The 17,635-nt window shown below is 36.6% G+C and overlaps 1 protein-coding gene across 4 annotated transcripts in view; it reads right to left on the bottom strand.

Annotated features, from left to right (window-relative positions):
- Positions 1-17,635, bottom strand: part of NELL2 (neural EGFL like 2) — a 333,105-nt gene that overhangs the window by 171,351 nt on the left and 144,119 nt on the right. For all 4 annotated transcript variants that reach the window (XM_084957200.1, XM_021092577.2, XM_084957201.1 and 1 more), the window contains one exon: positions 11,641-11,769. In XM_084957200.1, coding sequence (XP_084813326.1) covers positions 11,641-11,769 — 129 coding nt within the window. The remainder of the gene's footprint in view (positions 1-11,640; positions 11,770-17,635) is intronic.

Below are 17,635 nucleotides of genomic sequence, written 5' to 3' on the forward strand. Positions count from 1 at the left end.
GGGCAGGGACCGAACCCGCAACCTCATGGTTCCTAGTCGGATTCGTTAACCACTGCGCCACGACGGGAACTCCTTTTTTATTTTTTTAACTGCACCCACAGCATGTAGAAGTCTCCGGGCCAGGGACTGCACCCTCACCCTCACTAGAGCAGTAACCTGAGCCAAGCAGTGACAATGCTGAGTCCTTAACTGCTAGGATGCCAGGGAACTACCCAGAAATCTGCATTTTTAACAAGCTCTTTGGATGAACTGGATGCAGCTTGAACCTCTGAACTCTGAGTGCTCTAAGAAACTAAGGTGAGGATATGAAATTGTATACCGATGAAAATCAGCTGAGACTGTAAACACTAAAATTCCCCTCCAGTTGAACATTGGCTAGCTACCAAGTCATTAAGATGATAAATTAACAAATTAATACACTCTATGCTTTAAACTAGTGCTCTTCAAAGTTTTATATGCATAGGAATCACCTGGAGATCTCGTTAACATGCAGATCTGATTCAGTAGGTCTGAGGTAAAGTATGAGAGTCTGCATTTCTAACCAGCTCCCAGGTGATGGCCTATATTGTGGTCCTTGGAAAAATAATAATGGCTATTAATGAATAATATGATCTTATAAAACAACTGCTCAAAGAGAATAAAACCAGGACTACTTATTTTAACAGCATCATTACAATTCTCATTTCCACTTGTGTCTGGAAAATGGACATAGACTTTAAATGTCACCTCCACTAGAAAGTCAACTCCATGAAAGCAGGGGTGTAACTGGTTTTGCCCATGACTTTCTGACCAGCACCTATTTAAGACCTGACACATAGTCTGTGCTCAACATATAGTGCGAATAAATGAATGCTAAACAAAGAATCTCTATACGCATCTAGTGATAGAAGCCAATCATAAATCAAAATCCTAGAAAAGCCTGGAGATCCACCTCAGAGAGGAGAAGACACTTCTTCTTAATTCTGTTTAATAATTAGATATATCATTCATTGATAACTGATCTGTGATTTCTCCTCCATATAGCATCCAAAGGGATCATGAACTCCTATACTTAAATATGAGTATTTTCTAGGAGTTCCTGTTACGGCACAACAGGATTGAAGGGATCCCTGGAGTGTTAGCACATAGGTTCGATTCCTGCCCTGGCACAGCGGATTGGGGATCCAGTGTTTCCCCAGCTGTGTAGGTCACCCAGGCCTGGGAACTCCATATGCACTGGGGCAGCAAAAAATTTTTTTTAAAAAATATGATTACTTTCTAGAGATGTACATTTGGTGGCGGGGGGGGGGATCAGCTGATCATGAAAGTCACACAACTAGGGGTTTTGTTTCAAAAGGATAATATACAGGTTTTATGGGTAGCACTGACTGCTTCTTCAACTTTCTTCGCATGAGAAACTATGCCTACAAAGAAATTTAGAGTATTAGGTTTGATTTAAAATTTTTAAAGTCCTCCCTTTATATTACAGGAGACTATGACTTCAGAGAAAAAAAAATGTCCTTTTCCTCTGATTTGAGTAGCTTAAGGTAAACTTAATCCAATTCACAAATGAATGGAAATTGTTTTTGAGTTAGAGAAAAGCTGCAGTATCACAGAGAGTAAATGATGAATAAGCCCAGAACTGCCAATGCAAGTTCACATTTAGCTATGTCACTTGATAAGGATTTTCAGAAGTTTTGCACTAACACTTCTTAATTGGAGAAGGAATGGTTTTCATGAAAATGCAGAACAAAACAAAATATTATTTCCTCAGCATTGTGAACATGTTAAATAGATGTTCTTCAATGCCTAAAAACTAATGTTTCGACATATTGCATTAATGCCGAAAGCTGTTTTATGTGGCAACATTTTCATTAGATTGGAGGAACAGATTATGCCATTAAGAGGCTAGTTCATATCTGGAAACATCATAAATGCTTTTTCTCTTCTCTCTCTCTTTTTTTTAATTTGTAACTATGATGGTTAATTTTGTCAACAACACTAGGCTGCTGGGTGACCAGGTGCTTGACCAAACACTATTCTGGGTGTGTCTATCCATGAGGATATTTCTGAATGAGATTAACATGTGAACTGGTAAGCTGAGTAAAGCAGATGGCTCTCCCTAATATAGGTGGCCCCCATCCAAATGATTGAAGACTTTTTTTTTTTTTTTTTTTTTAAGAACAAAAGCACTGAGTAGGAAGGAAACTTTGCTTGCCTGACTGATGAGCTGGGACACTGGTTCCCTGCCCTTGGGCTCAAATATATGCCACTAGCTCTCCTGGTTCTCAGGTCTTTAGACTTGGACTGAAACTACACTATCGACTCTCCTGGGTATCCAGCTTGCTAACTGCAGATCTTGACCCTTCTCAGCCTCCATCATCACATGAGCCAGTTTCTAATAATCTCTCTTCTCCCCTTCTCTCTTTGTGTATGTCCTAACATATGTCCTCTTGGTTCTGTTTTTCTGGAGAATCCTGATTAATACAATCACCTTGTTCCCTTTTTATTTAAGAAACTCTACCATAACACCCAACAAAGAGTGCATCATTAACCACAGTTTTGAAAGGTACAATGCCAGCTAGAATTCCCTAATTATCCCATAGGGCTTGGTCCTCTGGTTTTTTATCCCTACTCTGTTAGTGGGGCTTCCATTAGTTCCAGTGGAGAGCTGTGTGCTGGGTTTTGAATCAGAGAATTTAGTTTATTCTATATCTCTTCTTTCACATCTCTTGGAGCAACTCTTTGAAAAATTCTCTCAGACTGGCTCTATATTCCATAATTAATACTATGTTGGTACTGGCTATGGCATGAATTCATCACTAAATGAATTAGATGTGAAGCTGAGAAAGAAAAAAAAGGAAGGAAAGAAAGAAGGGATGAAAGATGAAAGGGAGGAAGAAGAGAAGGAGGGAAGGAAGGATGGGGGAGGGAGAAGGAAGGCGGGAGGGGAAAGGCAGGAAGGAATGAAAGAGAGCTTGTTTTCTCATTGCTTTCCTGTGTGGATTATTTAGTGTGGTCCCAGCTCATCAGAATTTCTCTAATGCCAACAAGCTGCTTTTCTGATGCACTATAGATCTTTTTTTCCTTTTCAGAAACATTCAATTTTTAAAGCCAGTTAACTGATTTAAAATTTTTTTTTTCTAAAGAAAAACCTACATGGTATCTACTTATAAAAATAAGAATTAGATGAGGTATCTAATAAGTAAATTAAAAGTAGTAGTAAAAGTTAAAAAATACTGGGTTTAAAGATAGGTGACATGAATTTGAACCCTGGGTTTGCTGTTTGCTATCTGAATAAGTGATTTGGGGAAAATCATTTTACTTCCAAGCTCTTCAGTCTTCCCAACCACAAAACAGGAGATTATAATAATGCCTGCATCATAGGACTACTGGATGAAATAAGATATTGTATGTGGAAAGCATTCTAAATGTCTCTAAAGAACAATATGGTTATTCGCTGTTGGTTTTATTTTTTATTATAGCCCTACTGACAAACAATATAGCAGGTAAAAAAAGAATAAAAATAGGAAAAACAGAGAAATAACTTTTTTTTTATTAAGATTTATGCTCACATTATTTTGTACCTGGGCTAGAAGATACTAAAATGCATAACAACAACAACAACAAAGATAGAAGAGGTATCATTAGCCAAAGTAATGAATTAAAAAGCCAGAAATGGGGTGGAAGGAGACAATATTTCCTTTAGTGTGACTGGTAGAAAACAAACCAGATATTTTTGAACTGGATATCTAAACGTAATTGTTTATAGTTCACGTCTGAAGGTGTGCCATGCCTGGTGCTTAGTGGATGCTAAACAAATGTTTATTAAGATTCTAATCTTCACTTTCAATTGGCATTTATTTAAGCACCTTCTACATGCCAAACATTTGACATTCAAGTCAGTTGGTTTGCACACTGTAGCTAGAATTGAAATCTTGGGTGAAAACTTAGAGTGTTCAGTAAAAGCAATGATGGACATGGGGAAATTTCTGGGATGTGTGTGTGCCATTAGCATGCATGTCACTTATCAGTACCAGTGTTAAAAAATGAATAAATTCCTTTCCTTGCACTACTCGAAATAATTTTTAAATAATTTTCCTTTAAATGAATATACATTTTTAAAGGAAAATAACTTTAAAACAACTGAATATCTTGGTAGCTATTAAAATACTTTCTTATACACTATAAGCACAATTTAGTAAATTCGATACTTATCCTGAATATTTTAGAGATGAGGTAGCCTAAAGATGCCCATTTGTTCAGCATGTTTAATTAAGCATTTCAAACCATCAATAAAAAAATGTTTCTTAAACTCTAAGTTGTCTATCTCTATTTTAGAAGTATGGGAGAATTCAAGGAAAATAAACAGTTCATGGCCACAAAACATTTACACCACGGGTGGTAAAAATACATACAAAAATATATGAATCCCTTAATAAACAATATCACACATAATAAAGTACATTACAACTGGACAACTGGATATAAACCAGTTCAGAACGAGGTATTAATTCTTTAGTTAGGTAAAAATCAAAAATAGATTTGAGAAATTAAATCTATATGCATCAAATAAATTTTCAAGGAAAAAAATAAAAAATTAAGCAGCCTAGAGTAATAATTAAATCCTAAATAATTAGACCAAAAGGCAAAATATATTTCTGTCAGATTGTATGCATTTTCAAGCATCGCAAACTGGTGGCTTAAGCAACAGAGATTTATTGTTGCACAATTTTATAGGTTAATAACCCATAATCAAGGTGTCAGAGGGCTGGTGCCTTCTAAGGGCTGAGTAGGACAACTGGTTCCATGCTTTTCACCTCACCTCTGGTACTTTTCCAGAAATCGCTGGGGTTGCTTGGCTTGTAGGTGTATTAACCAAATTTCTGCCTAAATGTAGACATGACATTCTCCCTGTCTGTCAGTATCAAAACGTCCTCTCTTTATAAGGACGACAGGCAGACTGGAGTAGGGTGTACTGCCGTTTTCCAGTATGACTTCATCTTAATTTGCATCTTAACTTCATTAGTTACATTTGCAACGTCCCTATTTCCAAGTAAGCTCACATTCTAAGGAACTACAGGTTAAGACTTTAACATGAATTTTTGAGGGGCACAAATGCTCTCAAATACACCCATGTCCCCATCCCCATTTTTACTCCAAGCCACCACCATCACCTAGTCACAGGTTTCCCACATCCAGTTGTTACCCTCATTCAGCCCGAAACAGAAGTGAATTATTTAAAATACCATCGTGATCGTAGCAGTCCTCTGCTTAAAACTTTTCATTGGCTCACCCTTGTTATTAACATAAAAACCTTAGTCTTTGCTGTGCCCTTCAAGGCCCTGCTTCCCACCATCAATCTCATTAGGCACCTCTGCTTTGTTCTCTGTCTTCCTTCAGTTATTAAAAAGTGCTCCTTTCCACTTCAAGGCTTTGAGACATGGTGACTCCTCCACCTAGGAAATTCCCTTTTTTCCTACACTTACTTCTACGCATAGCTGATTTTTACTCAATCTTCAGATCTCAGAGAAAAAACTCTTTTATTCAAGCACTACCATCCATCTAGATCAGAACCCCTGTTAATCTATTTCTCTTTCAGGCCACTTGCCACATGTGCAATTAAATGCTTTTTAGTGCAATGATCTTCCTTGCCTGAGAAAATATCAGTCATGTGTACCTTATTTACTGCTTTACCTTGAGCCTAGCCTGGAACAAAGTAGGTATTCAAAAAATATTTGTCAAACGAATAAATGAACTCAAATTTCTCTAGTGCTACTGAGGTGGGGATGCAAGGAGAGCTCAATATTCTCAAATCAATCCATGTGATAAACCATACTAACAAACTGAAGAGTAAAAATTATATGAGCATCTCATTAGATGCAGACAAATCTTATGACAAAATTCAACATGCATTATGATAAAAACTCAACAAAGTCAGTAAAGAGGGAATATACTGCAACATAATAAAGGCCATATGTGACAAAACGCAGTTAACATAAACTTGATGGTGAAAAGCTGAAAACTTTTCTTCTAAGATCAAGAATAAGACAGGAAACCCACTATTGTTGCTTTTATTCAACATAGTATTGAATGGCCTAGCCATAGCAATCAGACAAAAAAAAAAAAAAAGAGAGAGAGAGAGAGAGATAAAAGATATCCAAATTGGAAAGGAAGAAGTAAAACTTTTAATATTTTCAGACGACACTATACTATATATACAAAATTCTAAAGATCCCACAAAGAATTCTCTCTCTCTCTCTCTCTCTTTTTTTTTTTTAGGGCCTCACACCCATGGCATATGGAGGTTCCAGGCTAGGGGTCAAGTCAGAGCTGTAGTTGCCAGACTATAATACAGCCACAGTAATGCCAGATCCGAGTCACATCTGCAACCTACACCACAGCTCACAGCAATGCCAGATCCTTAATCCACTGAGAAAGGCCAGGGATCGAACATGTATCTTCATGGATACTAGTCAGGTTCATTGCCACTAAACCACAACAGGAACTCCAAAAAATTCTTAAACTAATAAATTCAGTAAAGTTTCAGGATGCAAAATTACCACACAGGAATCTGTTGTGTTTCTATACACACAAAAAAATAACTACCAGAAAGAGAAATTAAGAAAAAAAAAAAAAATCCCATTTAAATTGCATCAGAAAGAATAAAATATCCAGGAATAAATCTAGCCAAGGAGGTGAAAGACCTGTACTCGGTAAAGTTTAAGACATGATGAAAAACACTGAAGATGACACAAAAATAAATGGAAAATTGCTAGATGTTGTTAAAATAACCATACTTCCCAAGGCAATCTACAGTTTTAGTGCAATCCCTATCAAAATACCAATGACATTTTTCATAGAACTAGAAAAAGTAATTCTAAAATTTGTATGGAAACACAAAAGACCCTGAATTTCCAAAGTGATCTTGAAAAAGAAAAAAGCTAGAGGAATCATGCTGCCTAATTTCAAACAATACTACAAAGCTATGGTCATCAAAACAGCATGGTACTGACACAAAAACAGACAAATATATAAGTAAGTGGAACAGAACAGAAAGTCCAGAAATGTAATCACACTTATGTGGTCAGTTAATCTATGAAAAACGAAGCAAAAATCACAAAAGGAAAAGACAGCCTCTTCATTACATGGTGTTGGGGAAATTGGACAGCTACATGTAAAAGAATCATACTGGACCACTTTCTCACACCATACACAAAAATAAACTCAAAAACAGATTAAAGATTTAAATGTAATTCCTGAATCCATAAAACTCTTAGAGGAAAACAAGGCAGTACAGTCTTTGACATCAGTGTTAGAAATATTTGTTAGGGGTTTGTATCCGTAGGCAATAACATACAAATGGAACTGCATCAAACTAAAAAGCTTTTATAAAGAAATGGAAACTATCAACAAAATGAAAAGGTAGTCTACTTAATGGGAGAAGAAAGCTGCAAAAGATATATCTAATAAGAAGTTAGTATCCAAAAATATACAAAGAACTCATAACAACTCAACATCAAGAAAACAAACAACCCAATTAAAAATGGGCAGAATATCTAAATAAACATTTTTCTAAAGAAGACATACAGATGACCAAGACACATGAAAAAATGCTCAACATCACTAGTCACCAGGGAAATGGAAATCAAAACTACAGTGAGATACCACCTCATACCAGTCATATGACTATCCTCAAAAAGACAACAAAGGTGTTAGTAAAGGTGTGGATAAACAGGAAAGTTTGTGCATTGTTGGTGGGAATCTAAATTGGTAGAGTCACTATGGAAAACAGTATGGATGTCCCTCAAAAACTTAAAAATAGAACTACCAGAAGATCCAGCAATTCCATCAAAGAAAACAAAAACACTAATTCAAAAAAATATATGCACCTCTATGTTCACTGAAACATTACTCACAATAGCCAAGATATGGAAGCATCCTAGGTGCCCACTACTACATGAAAGAATATAGAAGATGTGGTAATCAATGGAATATTACTCTACCATAAAAAGAAAGAAATCTTGCATTTGTGACAACATGGATTGACCAAGAGGGTATTATGCTAATTGAAATAAGTCAGACAAATAAATAGAAATACCCAATAGTTTAACTTATATGTAGAAACTACAGAACAAAACAAAGGATCAAACACAACAAAATAGACTCATTGATACTGAGAACAAACTGGTGGGTGCCAAGGAGAAGGGGCTTGGGGAATGAGTGAAGTAAGTGAGGGATATTAAGAGGTACAAACCTCCAGTTACAAAACAAGTAAGCATTGGGATGTAATAGATAGCATAGATAATATAGTTAATAATATTATAATAACTTGCATGGCGACAGATGGTAACTAGACTTATCATGGTGATCATTTTGTAATGTATCAAAATATTGAATCACCATGTTATATATCTGAAACTAATATAATATGTTAAGTCAATTTTATTTCAATATAAAATTCTTAAAGTTAGTAATAACAATAACAAAATGAAAAAGAAAGCCAAATTTGATCAGAACACTGATCAATTAACTGTAGAACCTGTTAATACAAATAAAAAATATAGTAGAAGGATTCATGTATGAGAAATTCAAGATCCCTATAATAAACCAACAAACTTTTCCATCATTAACTTTTAAAGATTATATCCTTAAATGACAAATAACATAATAAACTTTACAAACCATTTTTCAGTGTGATGCATTCAGAATGGAAAACAGCTGCCATTTTGTACTACAGTTAAACATGTAGATAAAAACAGTGATCTAATCTTTAAAATTAAATCACTTTTCAACAGGTTGCACTGATTAGTAATTTAATCTAAATTTTCAGCCCCTTCCTTTGAATTCTTTCCTTTCTCAATAAATGGCAACATCATCCATGAGTTGCTCAAAATCAAAACTTTGACCCCCACTTCGTCACTGCTGAATTCTCCTCCACAATGAACTATCTGCAAGCATTGTTGGCTCTACTTGCAAAACATACCATGAATACACTCCTTCTCTTGAACTCTCTTATCATTTTCTTAAATCAGGCCATCAACATCTTTTTTTTTTTTTTTTTTTTTGTCTTTTCTAGGGCCGCACTCATGGCATATGGAGGTTCCCAGGCCAGGGGTCTAATCAGAGCTGTAGCAGCCAGCCTATCACAGCAATGTAGGATCCGAGCCACGTCTGCAACCTACACCACAGCTCACGATAACGCCGAATCCTTCACCCACTAAGCAAGGCAAGGTATCGAACCCACAACCTCATGGTTACTAGTCAGATTCGCTAACCACTGCACTACAACGGGAACTCCAGGCCATCAACATCTTTGCCTGGTCTTCCTCAATAGCGCAACTGGTCTTCCTGTCTATATTTCTATGTTCTCCACCACATCCAACCCCATCCAATATGTTCATCTAACATAACTTCAGCCAGTTCTTTTTTTAACACAAGTTTGTGCATATCACTCCCCTACTAGATGACTCTAAAATACCTAGAGCCTGCCTCCCCATCTTACCTCACCTCTACCTAATTCTCCAACTGCTTCTTAACTGACTTATCTGCTCCATCAGTTATCCTCCTTTCTGTTTCCAGAACATCCAAGCTAGTCACCACGTACAGTCTCTCTACTTACTATTCCTTGTAGTTGGAATGCCCTGTTCCAGTTCTTCCCATGCTCCTTTCTTAACATCAAGTCTCAAGTCACCTGTCAAGCCTCTCCCAACCCCAGCACCAGAGGCTTTCCCTGACCATCTCATCTAAATTAATCCCCAATAAATCTCTAACACATTAGTCTGTTTCATTTTCATCCTATTACTACTACTACTTTAAATTACCTTCTCTAAGTTACCCACTTTTTCTCTGTCTTTTCCCTGGAATGCAAGCTCCTGAACACAGAAACCTTATCAATCTTATTCCTCATTTATTAACCAGTGCCTAGAAAAGTGCTTGATACACAGTTGGTGCTCACTAAATATATACTACAAGACAATATCATTAACAACAACAGAAATGAAGCAGCTCAAAATATAAATACTGATTACAAAGCTAAGACTCAAAAAGATATATGAATTTGTATCATGTAATTTCATATTATATACACATTAACAAGATCAGGGGGACTTAATATATATTAGACATCTCAAATATTAATGCAATTACATTATTTTGCCTGATAGGTTTAAATTAGTTTCTAATACAAACCCTTTCAAAATATGGAATTTTATTTACTTATTTATTTATTTTTACTTTTCACAGCCGCACCTGAAGCATACGGAAATTCACAGCCATAGCAATGTGGGATGTGAGCTGCATCTGTGAACTACACCACAGCTCATGGCAATGCTGGATCCTTAACCCACTAAGCCAGGCTAGGGATCAAACACACACCCTCATGGATACTAGTCCGGCTCGCTACCACTGAGCCACAATAGAAGCTTCCTCAAAAGGAGGAATTTTAAATAAATCCGCACTACAAATGGGGAAGGGAAGCAATATTTCTTTCCTTTGGCAAAAATGGAATGGTCTGCTTAGGAGTAAATCTGAAGCATTTCAAGGAAGAGACTGGGAAAAACAATCACTTTAAAAAATGAATACCTTTTTTAAGATAGAGAAAATCTATTGAAAGCTAAAGGAACCAATAGAAATTGGTTTCCCAAGGGCCAATAAATTAGCATACATAGCTAAACATGATCTCTAAAAAAAAGATGGCACATCCTTTTTTTTCTTTTTTTTTTTATTAAGGTATACTTGATTTACAGTGTTGTGTCAATTTCTGTTGTACAGCATAGTGACCGTTCATACATATATATACATTCTTTTTCTCATACTATCTCTCTTCATGGTCTGTCCCAAGAGAGTGGATATAGTTCCCTGGGCTGTACAGTGGGTGATGGCACATTCTTGACATTTGGAAAAGGTAAGTTTACAACCATCCAAATGCCCAAATACCACTGTATTAGTGTTTTTACTTGCAAGACCTGCTAGCTAGTCACATAATTAATGAGAATGTTTCAAATCTGGGCCTCAGGGAAATTATAAATTACTATGTCTTGTGGACTTCTAAGGTTTTCATGAATAGTCAAAGCCATAGTATTTGTGAGTGTCCGGGGCCTCCTCACTGTATTTGGACTATTTCAATGAGATAATAAATTACCCTGAATATAGTCAAGATTTTCAAAATAACTAGGAAACTATTTATACCACTGGAGCAATTTACTAAATACCACAGAGCATGAATGCAACCACTGAGATTACTGAGAGGAGCAAACAAAAATAGCAGTGGGCACTTTATCTTCCTGATAATTGACTGCCTTTGTTATACAACATTGTCGGCAAAAATCTGACTACAGTTCTAACTTCAAGCCACAGTAATCATGTCAATATGGGTGCTATCTGAATATCTAATTATGAAAAAAAGAAGGCAATTTCACAGTGGAAGTATTGTCCTAATTCAAGAAACCCAGCCATAATAACTTATTAGTCTGACATATAGCAGATAGCTGGAAAACTTTAATTTGAAAGATAATTATTTTTAGCTGATTAATATGCTTCAAATTAAATTCACTGCTGTTAATGGGCCCATCAACTTGACAACCTGGGAAATTAATAAATTTTGCAAGCAGTAATCCCAGGGAATTATACAGCCAAGCTACACATCATTACGAGGATTACCTTCACAGTAGGCATTGTCTTCTCGAAGAGCTCTAAAGCCATCTCGACAGCTACAAACAGCCCTGTCATTCAGATTTCGGCAGACAGAATTCTCCATGCAGTTATGCCTTTCAGAACAAAAGTCATAACCTACAAGAAAAAAGAAACTTATTACGATAAATGAAATTATGACAAAGCCAAAAACTTTGTCTCATTGACATCTTCTTGGATTTAGAAGCTGTAGTTCCCTGATTTTTTAAGTGTATAGCTTCATCCAGTGTTTACAGAACCACATGCTATGTGTACTAAAAAGTTTTTTTGTATGTGTTTAACTCAACTCCTACTTGAGGTTAATTCTATGTCTCCTTTGTTTCTGACTTGATAAATGCTATCTTTAGTCCCTAATATTATAATTACAGCCCTACAAACAAATATCAGAAAAAAAGAAAGATTCTTGGAGTGCAAAATGAAGATTTACAATATAACACAGTGAGGAAGGAGAGTGATCTGAGAATTAGTGACTGAACATTACCAATGACTATAAGTTATACAGATCAAGCCAGATAAGATGTGCAAGTTGTGTGTTTAAGAAATGAAACTGATGACCTGGCATCCTTAAAAAAAAACCCACAAAACTCTATAAACTTGTGGAAAAAAAAGAAAATCACATCACTTTAATTTTATTCCAGAAATCTCTAAGATGATGTATGTTCATTCAAAACAACCCCCCAAAATTTGAATGAATTACATAGATTTCACAGATTCCAGAGTCTTTATGAGAGGAAAGAAAAACTGAACATTTTATAAACGGTGACACTAATCACATGTAATTTCTCAGATCTCTTTTTCTTGTGTGAATCCCTTGTTCAAAGATCATCTAAGATGCTGAGATGAAAAGCTTGAACACTGGAATCCCTATTTAAGACAAATCATATATGCTTATACCTCATTCACACAATTTTGAAATTGCCTGATGTATAACTTTCCTATCTGCTTTTACATTGTCTAATCAATTACTATTCCACTATGTGCAAAAGAGAAGAGGTTTAGAATATATTCCATGTAGCTCAGAATAAACTCATCTGCTTACAGGCAAGAAAAGACACTTACCTGAGCAAATCATGAAGACAGAAGTTCTACACTGGCTCATCTTATTGGTTATCAATTACCACAGAACTCTACGATTCAGTGAAAGTGTGAACTAAACTATACCATAAACAGTAGGTATACTCTGGTACGGCACAGGGATTGATGTCCTTTCCAACTGGTTTGTACCCATAATGAATATGTTGACCATCTCCCCAGAGTTAAAACATATCTCACATGAAATGCAACCACAATGTACGATAAGATATTATTTGGACAATTTAATAAGCTGTAGGAAGAGTTAAGCTCTCAAAATACAGCGGTGGCATTAAAAAAGGATAGGAAAAAAATCAAAAGTATTAGTGATTTTCACAGAAATAAAATAAAATAGAACTGAGGTGTATGAGATCAGAAAAAAATACATAGTCAGTACCAGAACTGAAATCACTTGACAGCTTAACTTTTCTAGAGCAGATTTTTCACAATCTAAATTCTTACGATTAAGGCTGAAAGTTTAGAAGTGAAAAGTTCATTCTTAAGAAGAAGAGTTAAAAATGTTTTCTCCTAGAGTCTTATTTCTTTCTTCTTTAAGTAGCTAAATTGAGAACATATTTTTTAATGTATTCCACTGCCCTTTTACAATGTCAAAAGGGAAGTAATCTCAGCTAAAGAGTCATCTTCGTTCTCTATCCCAATAGCTCAGCACATCATCAGCCTAAAATGAAAAAGTTCCCCCAAATCACTTTATATTTAATCTAAATTAAAACAAAGTTACTAAAAGAAATACTGGCCCATTTCTTAAGATACAAAGATAATGAAGAGGTACTGTTTTTTATAGTGCTAAATCTGTTTAATTTTACCTGTAATGCTTCAAAGAACTTCTAGAGGGCATGACTAAGCACAGGTGCTATTCCCAATGCATTTTTATTTTTCTTTCATAAGTTTATATTTTTCAAAACTGTTTTTCAACACTTCACTCTGCTGCATTTCCTCTTCTCCCATTGTTCAGACTCGGCCTAATCCACGCCATCACTATGCCATATGCCACCTCTATTGCAATCCACTTCCGGTTCTGTCTAAGTAATGGTAAGATCCCCTCATCTCAGCATCAAATAGCACGCCCACGCCCACCAAGCACTGTTTCACTGCTGCAAGAATATTCCAACCATCAGGTAACAATGTGAGTCTACTTTTTTCACTGCCTTAGGTTCAGCTAGGGAGTACTTTACTTTTCATCAGATGGGTTTTATTATTGTTATTAACCCAGAGACTGGAAAACTGAAAATTCTGTCAAATTCTAATTTATTCTAAACAATGTCAGATAACCCTTCTGATTTATTTTCTTAACAAATAAGTTGTTGAATCTCCTCGATGTTTTAACACTTAGATACAAAAATGCAAAGGTCAAAAGCATAACTTGGGTGGAAAATTCAGACTCAAAGAGACTTGCTTCAAATCCATAGGGAATAACTTCAAAAAAAATCAGAGTACTGGTTGGCAATAAACCACAGTCCGATTGCTGCCATAGCTGCATTTCTAAACATCTGTGCTTGGAGTTCCCGTCGTGGCGCAGTGGTTAACGAATCCGACTAGGAACCATGAGGTTGCGGGTTCGGTCCCTGCCCTTGCTCAGTGGGTTAACGATCCGGCATTGCCGTGAGTTGTGGTGTAGGGCCGGTGGCTACCGCTCCGATTCGACCCCTAGCCTGGGAATCTCCATATGCCGCGGGAGCGGCCCAAAGAAATAGCAAAAAAAAAGACAAAAAAAAAAAAAAAAAAAAAGACTAAACATCTGTGCTTGGCTTCTGGAGTTGAAAGACCTAGATTTACATCTGATCTCTACCACTTCCTGGCTGTGTAAATTACTAGCTGTGTAAGTTAATTAACCTTTGTAAACCTTCAGTTTTTCTCACCTGTAAAAATAGGATAATATATACCTCTCAAAAATGTAAGGTTCAAATTAGATCATCTATGTAAAAGCGTAATAGTATAGTATTTGCTAAGAAAGCAATTAGAGTATTCCTAATAAGCCACAAACCAAACATGTTGAGATACCTATTACGAGAGAAAATTCCAATATTTGTTATAGATGTATAGATAAATCAGTGATCTAATACAGTTAAGCCTTTCTTTTATTTCCTCTTTAGATTATAACCACAAGGATACCAAATTTTCTATTCTTTTTGTAAGCTTTTCAAATTTGCTTAAAGCTCTGTGTCTTTTATTAAGTGTACTAGATCTTTCTATAAAATATTAATGTGCACTTCTCTACGACTGACTAAGTAGGAAGGGTGAATACAAAAGATTATGAGTTAAGAACAATATAAATAAAGGCTATACATAATAACCAGGAGAAAGAGAATACAATAATTTTGAGGTGAATATGTGTTGGTTTTGCCTACAGGTGTCTTTTCTTCCATTTTGTGGGAAAAAAAAAAAAAAAAGAAAGAAAGAAAGAAACTTAGTCATACCTGGGATGAACTCGTCACCCTTACTGTCAGCACAGGTGCTGACAGGAAAATGGACTCCACTGCCCAGGGGATAAGGCCACACCAATCAACACATCCCCACTGGCCTGAACGCACTTTCTTCGGGCCTGAGTAAATGATCCAATTCAGGCTAATGCAGATGATTGAAACTCAATTCCAGGACTTTCATTCAACTCACGAAGATACTGAACTTTCTCTTCCACTGCCTGAGTATCATAACGTGAGCATAAGAGTGTCAGGGGTCTACCTAAGAGCACATAGAGCCTGACAATAAAGCCACCTCAGAGTAGGTGAACAAAGAGATGTATCTAAGCAGAAGGGCAAGATCTGCAATATGAATCAAGCCACTTACTGGGGCCACATGTTCCATTTTTTTGCTTTAGTCAGTTGGATTGGGTGTTCTTACACTTGCACCTGAAAGAATACTAACTCATATTGGTATTGTTTGCCAGATGATGGATAATTTTGATTTTTTTCCAAGATGTAGTTCACATGCATGGATGAACTTTTTTTAACAGTACTGATAGCAATGGAATACTTTTTAATGTGTATTAAAAAAGACATGACTCTAACAAATAATCCTATTATTTCATGGATACCTCTGCTCAGGAATGAAACTAAATTTTTACAAAATGAGTTGACTAATGGTACATATTAAAAATTAAATGATATTTTTGTGATATACAGACAATAAGAATCATGAAGATGTAATGAAAGATGTGGGGAACCATGAGTCATCCAGAAGTTGGAAGCAAATAATCTACATCCACTCAGTCTTATGCACATGAGTGCGCCTCTTACTTCTAACTGTAAGGCACGACAAAGTGAACACTAAATTAAAGTTGGGCATCTAGGGAATAGGACTGGGTAGTCTGCAAGCAGAGAAAGGGGTACCCAAGGGAGGAGAAGGAGAGTGGGAAGGGCCAAGACATGAAAACCGTTTCACATTAATTCTGTTCATTTCTAAGTCAGAGTCCTCGCCATATCGTGAAGTCTCTGTTTTACTGTAGTTTGTTACAAGCTTCCTTGAAAGAGCTCTCAAATACGAAAAAAAGTGAAAAGAGCATTCCTGCTACCCTGCTTCTTCTGCTATGACAGAAGACAGCAGGGTACCTAGAAAATTGTCCTGACTGGATGTGACTTGGAGTCTAGAGATTTGGAGGCTTATTCCAGGGCACAGCTTGGTTTCCAACCACTAGCTGCGCCCCCAGTGGAAAGGTCAACACTTTAATCTCATGCTGTGCCCTCAGGGAATATTTACTAACTGTTGTTGAACAACTTACTTTTTCAGATGCGAACGTGGCATCCTTAGCACTAGGCACACAAGCCTGGAAACCAGAGGGTCATTTTATCACAAATGAATTTGTCACAACATGTGTAGGAGTTGACTCAAAATTTAAGCCTTCAAAACGTGACATTTTTTAGTTTAAAAGCCAGAGTATGTCAAGAGAACTCATTTGTTTATTCTATATATTTGAAGTGAGAAATGGAAGCACTCTTTATTTTAAACAGAGCTAAATGTTTCAAGAACACCTGAATTGTCCAGTTTCAGTTCCAGCATTATCTAGACCAGTGGTTCTCAATCCAGGCTGTGTAAAAGAATTTACTGAAGAGTTTTTTGTTTTTGTTTTGTTTTTTAATTTGATGCCAAGGCTCCATCCCATATGTTGAAACCTGGCTCTGGAACACTTGTTCAGGAATTACAACAAGGAACCTGAGCTCCTCCCTTAGTGAGGGCAATTCCATATTGGAAGCCCCAGTTCCATTTTGAGGAAAACCTATGACCTAGGCCTGAATAAGCTTTAATGTGATTAGATGTGTAAAGAATAACCTTTGCATGCTCGAGAAATTGAGGAACTAAAGGATCTTTCAACCCTGTAGCTGCATATTAAAGGCTCTCCTTTTACCATCAGGAAGATACTGACCAGACAAGTCCATGACCAGTTTCGAGGTGATTATCAGAGCTGACTGTGCTTCTCCACATGTAACCCCTACCTGAACCCTCTGAAACTTTTCCTTTGCAAACTCTTGTCCCCTAATTGGCAACTTGGAGATGCCATCTTTTGGAGGTTGCTAGCCTTCCATCTTCCCAGGTTGCCAGCTTTCTGAATAAAAATATCTTTCTTTCTCCACCAACCCAGTCTCTAGAACACTGACTTTTGAGCAATGAGGGGCTGAACTTGAGTTTGGTTCTGGGTCTGGTTGGTAACATCAGTATTGGAATCTCAGGTGGAGGGGGTGTAGGTCACATTATATTTTGTCACTGTATTTTGAGTGTGCTGTGTAAACATTAATTTTTTAAGCTATAGCCATTTTTTTTTTACTTGCATCTTAGGCATGCAGAAGTGCCTGGGCCAAGGATCGAACCGTCACCTCAGCAGCAACCCTCACCATAGCAGTGACAGCGATGGATCCTTAACCTCCTGAGCCACCAGGGAACT

The sequence above is a fragment of the Sus scrofa genome, chromosome 5 (genome assembly GCF_054392235.1).
Source record: "Sus scrofa isolate SSC_HxYL_T2T_F1_AM1 chromosome 5, Sscrofa_HxYL_maternal_Yorkshire_Landrace_v2.0, whole genome shotgun sequence".
Classification (NCBI taxonomy): Eukaryota; Metazoa; Chordata; class Mammalia; order Artiodactyla; family Suidae; genus Sus; species Sus scrofa.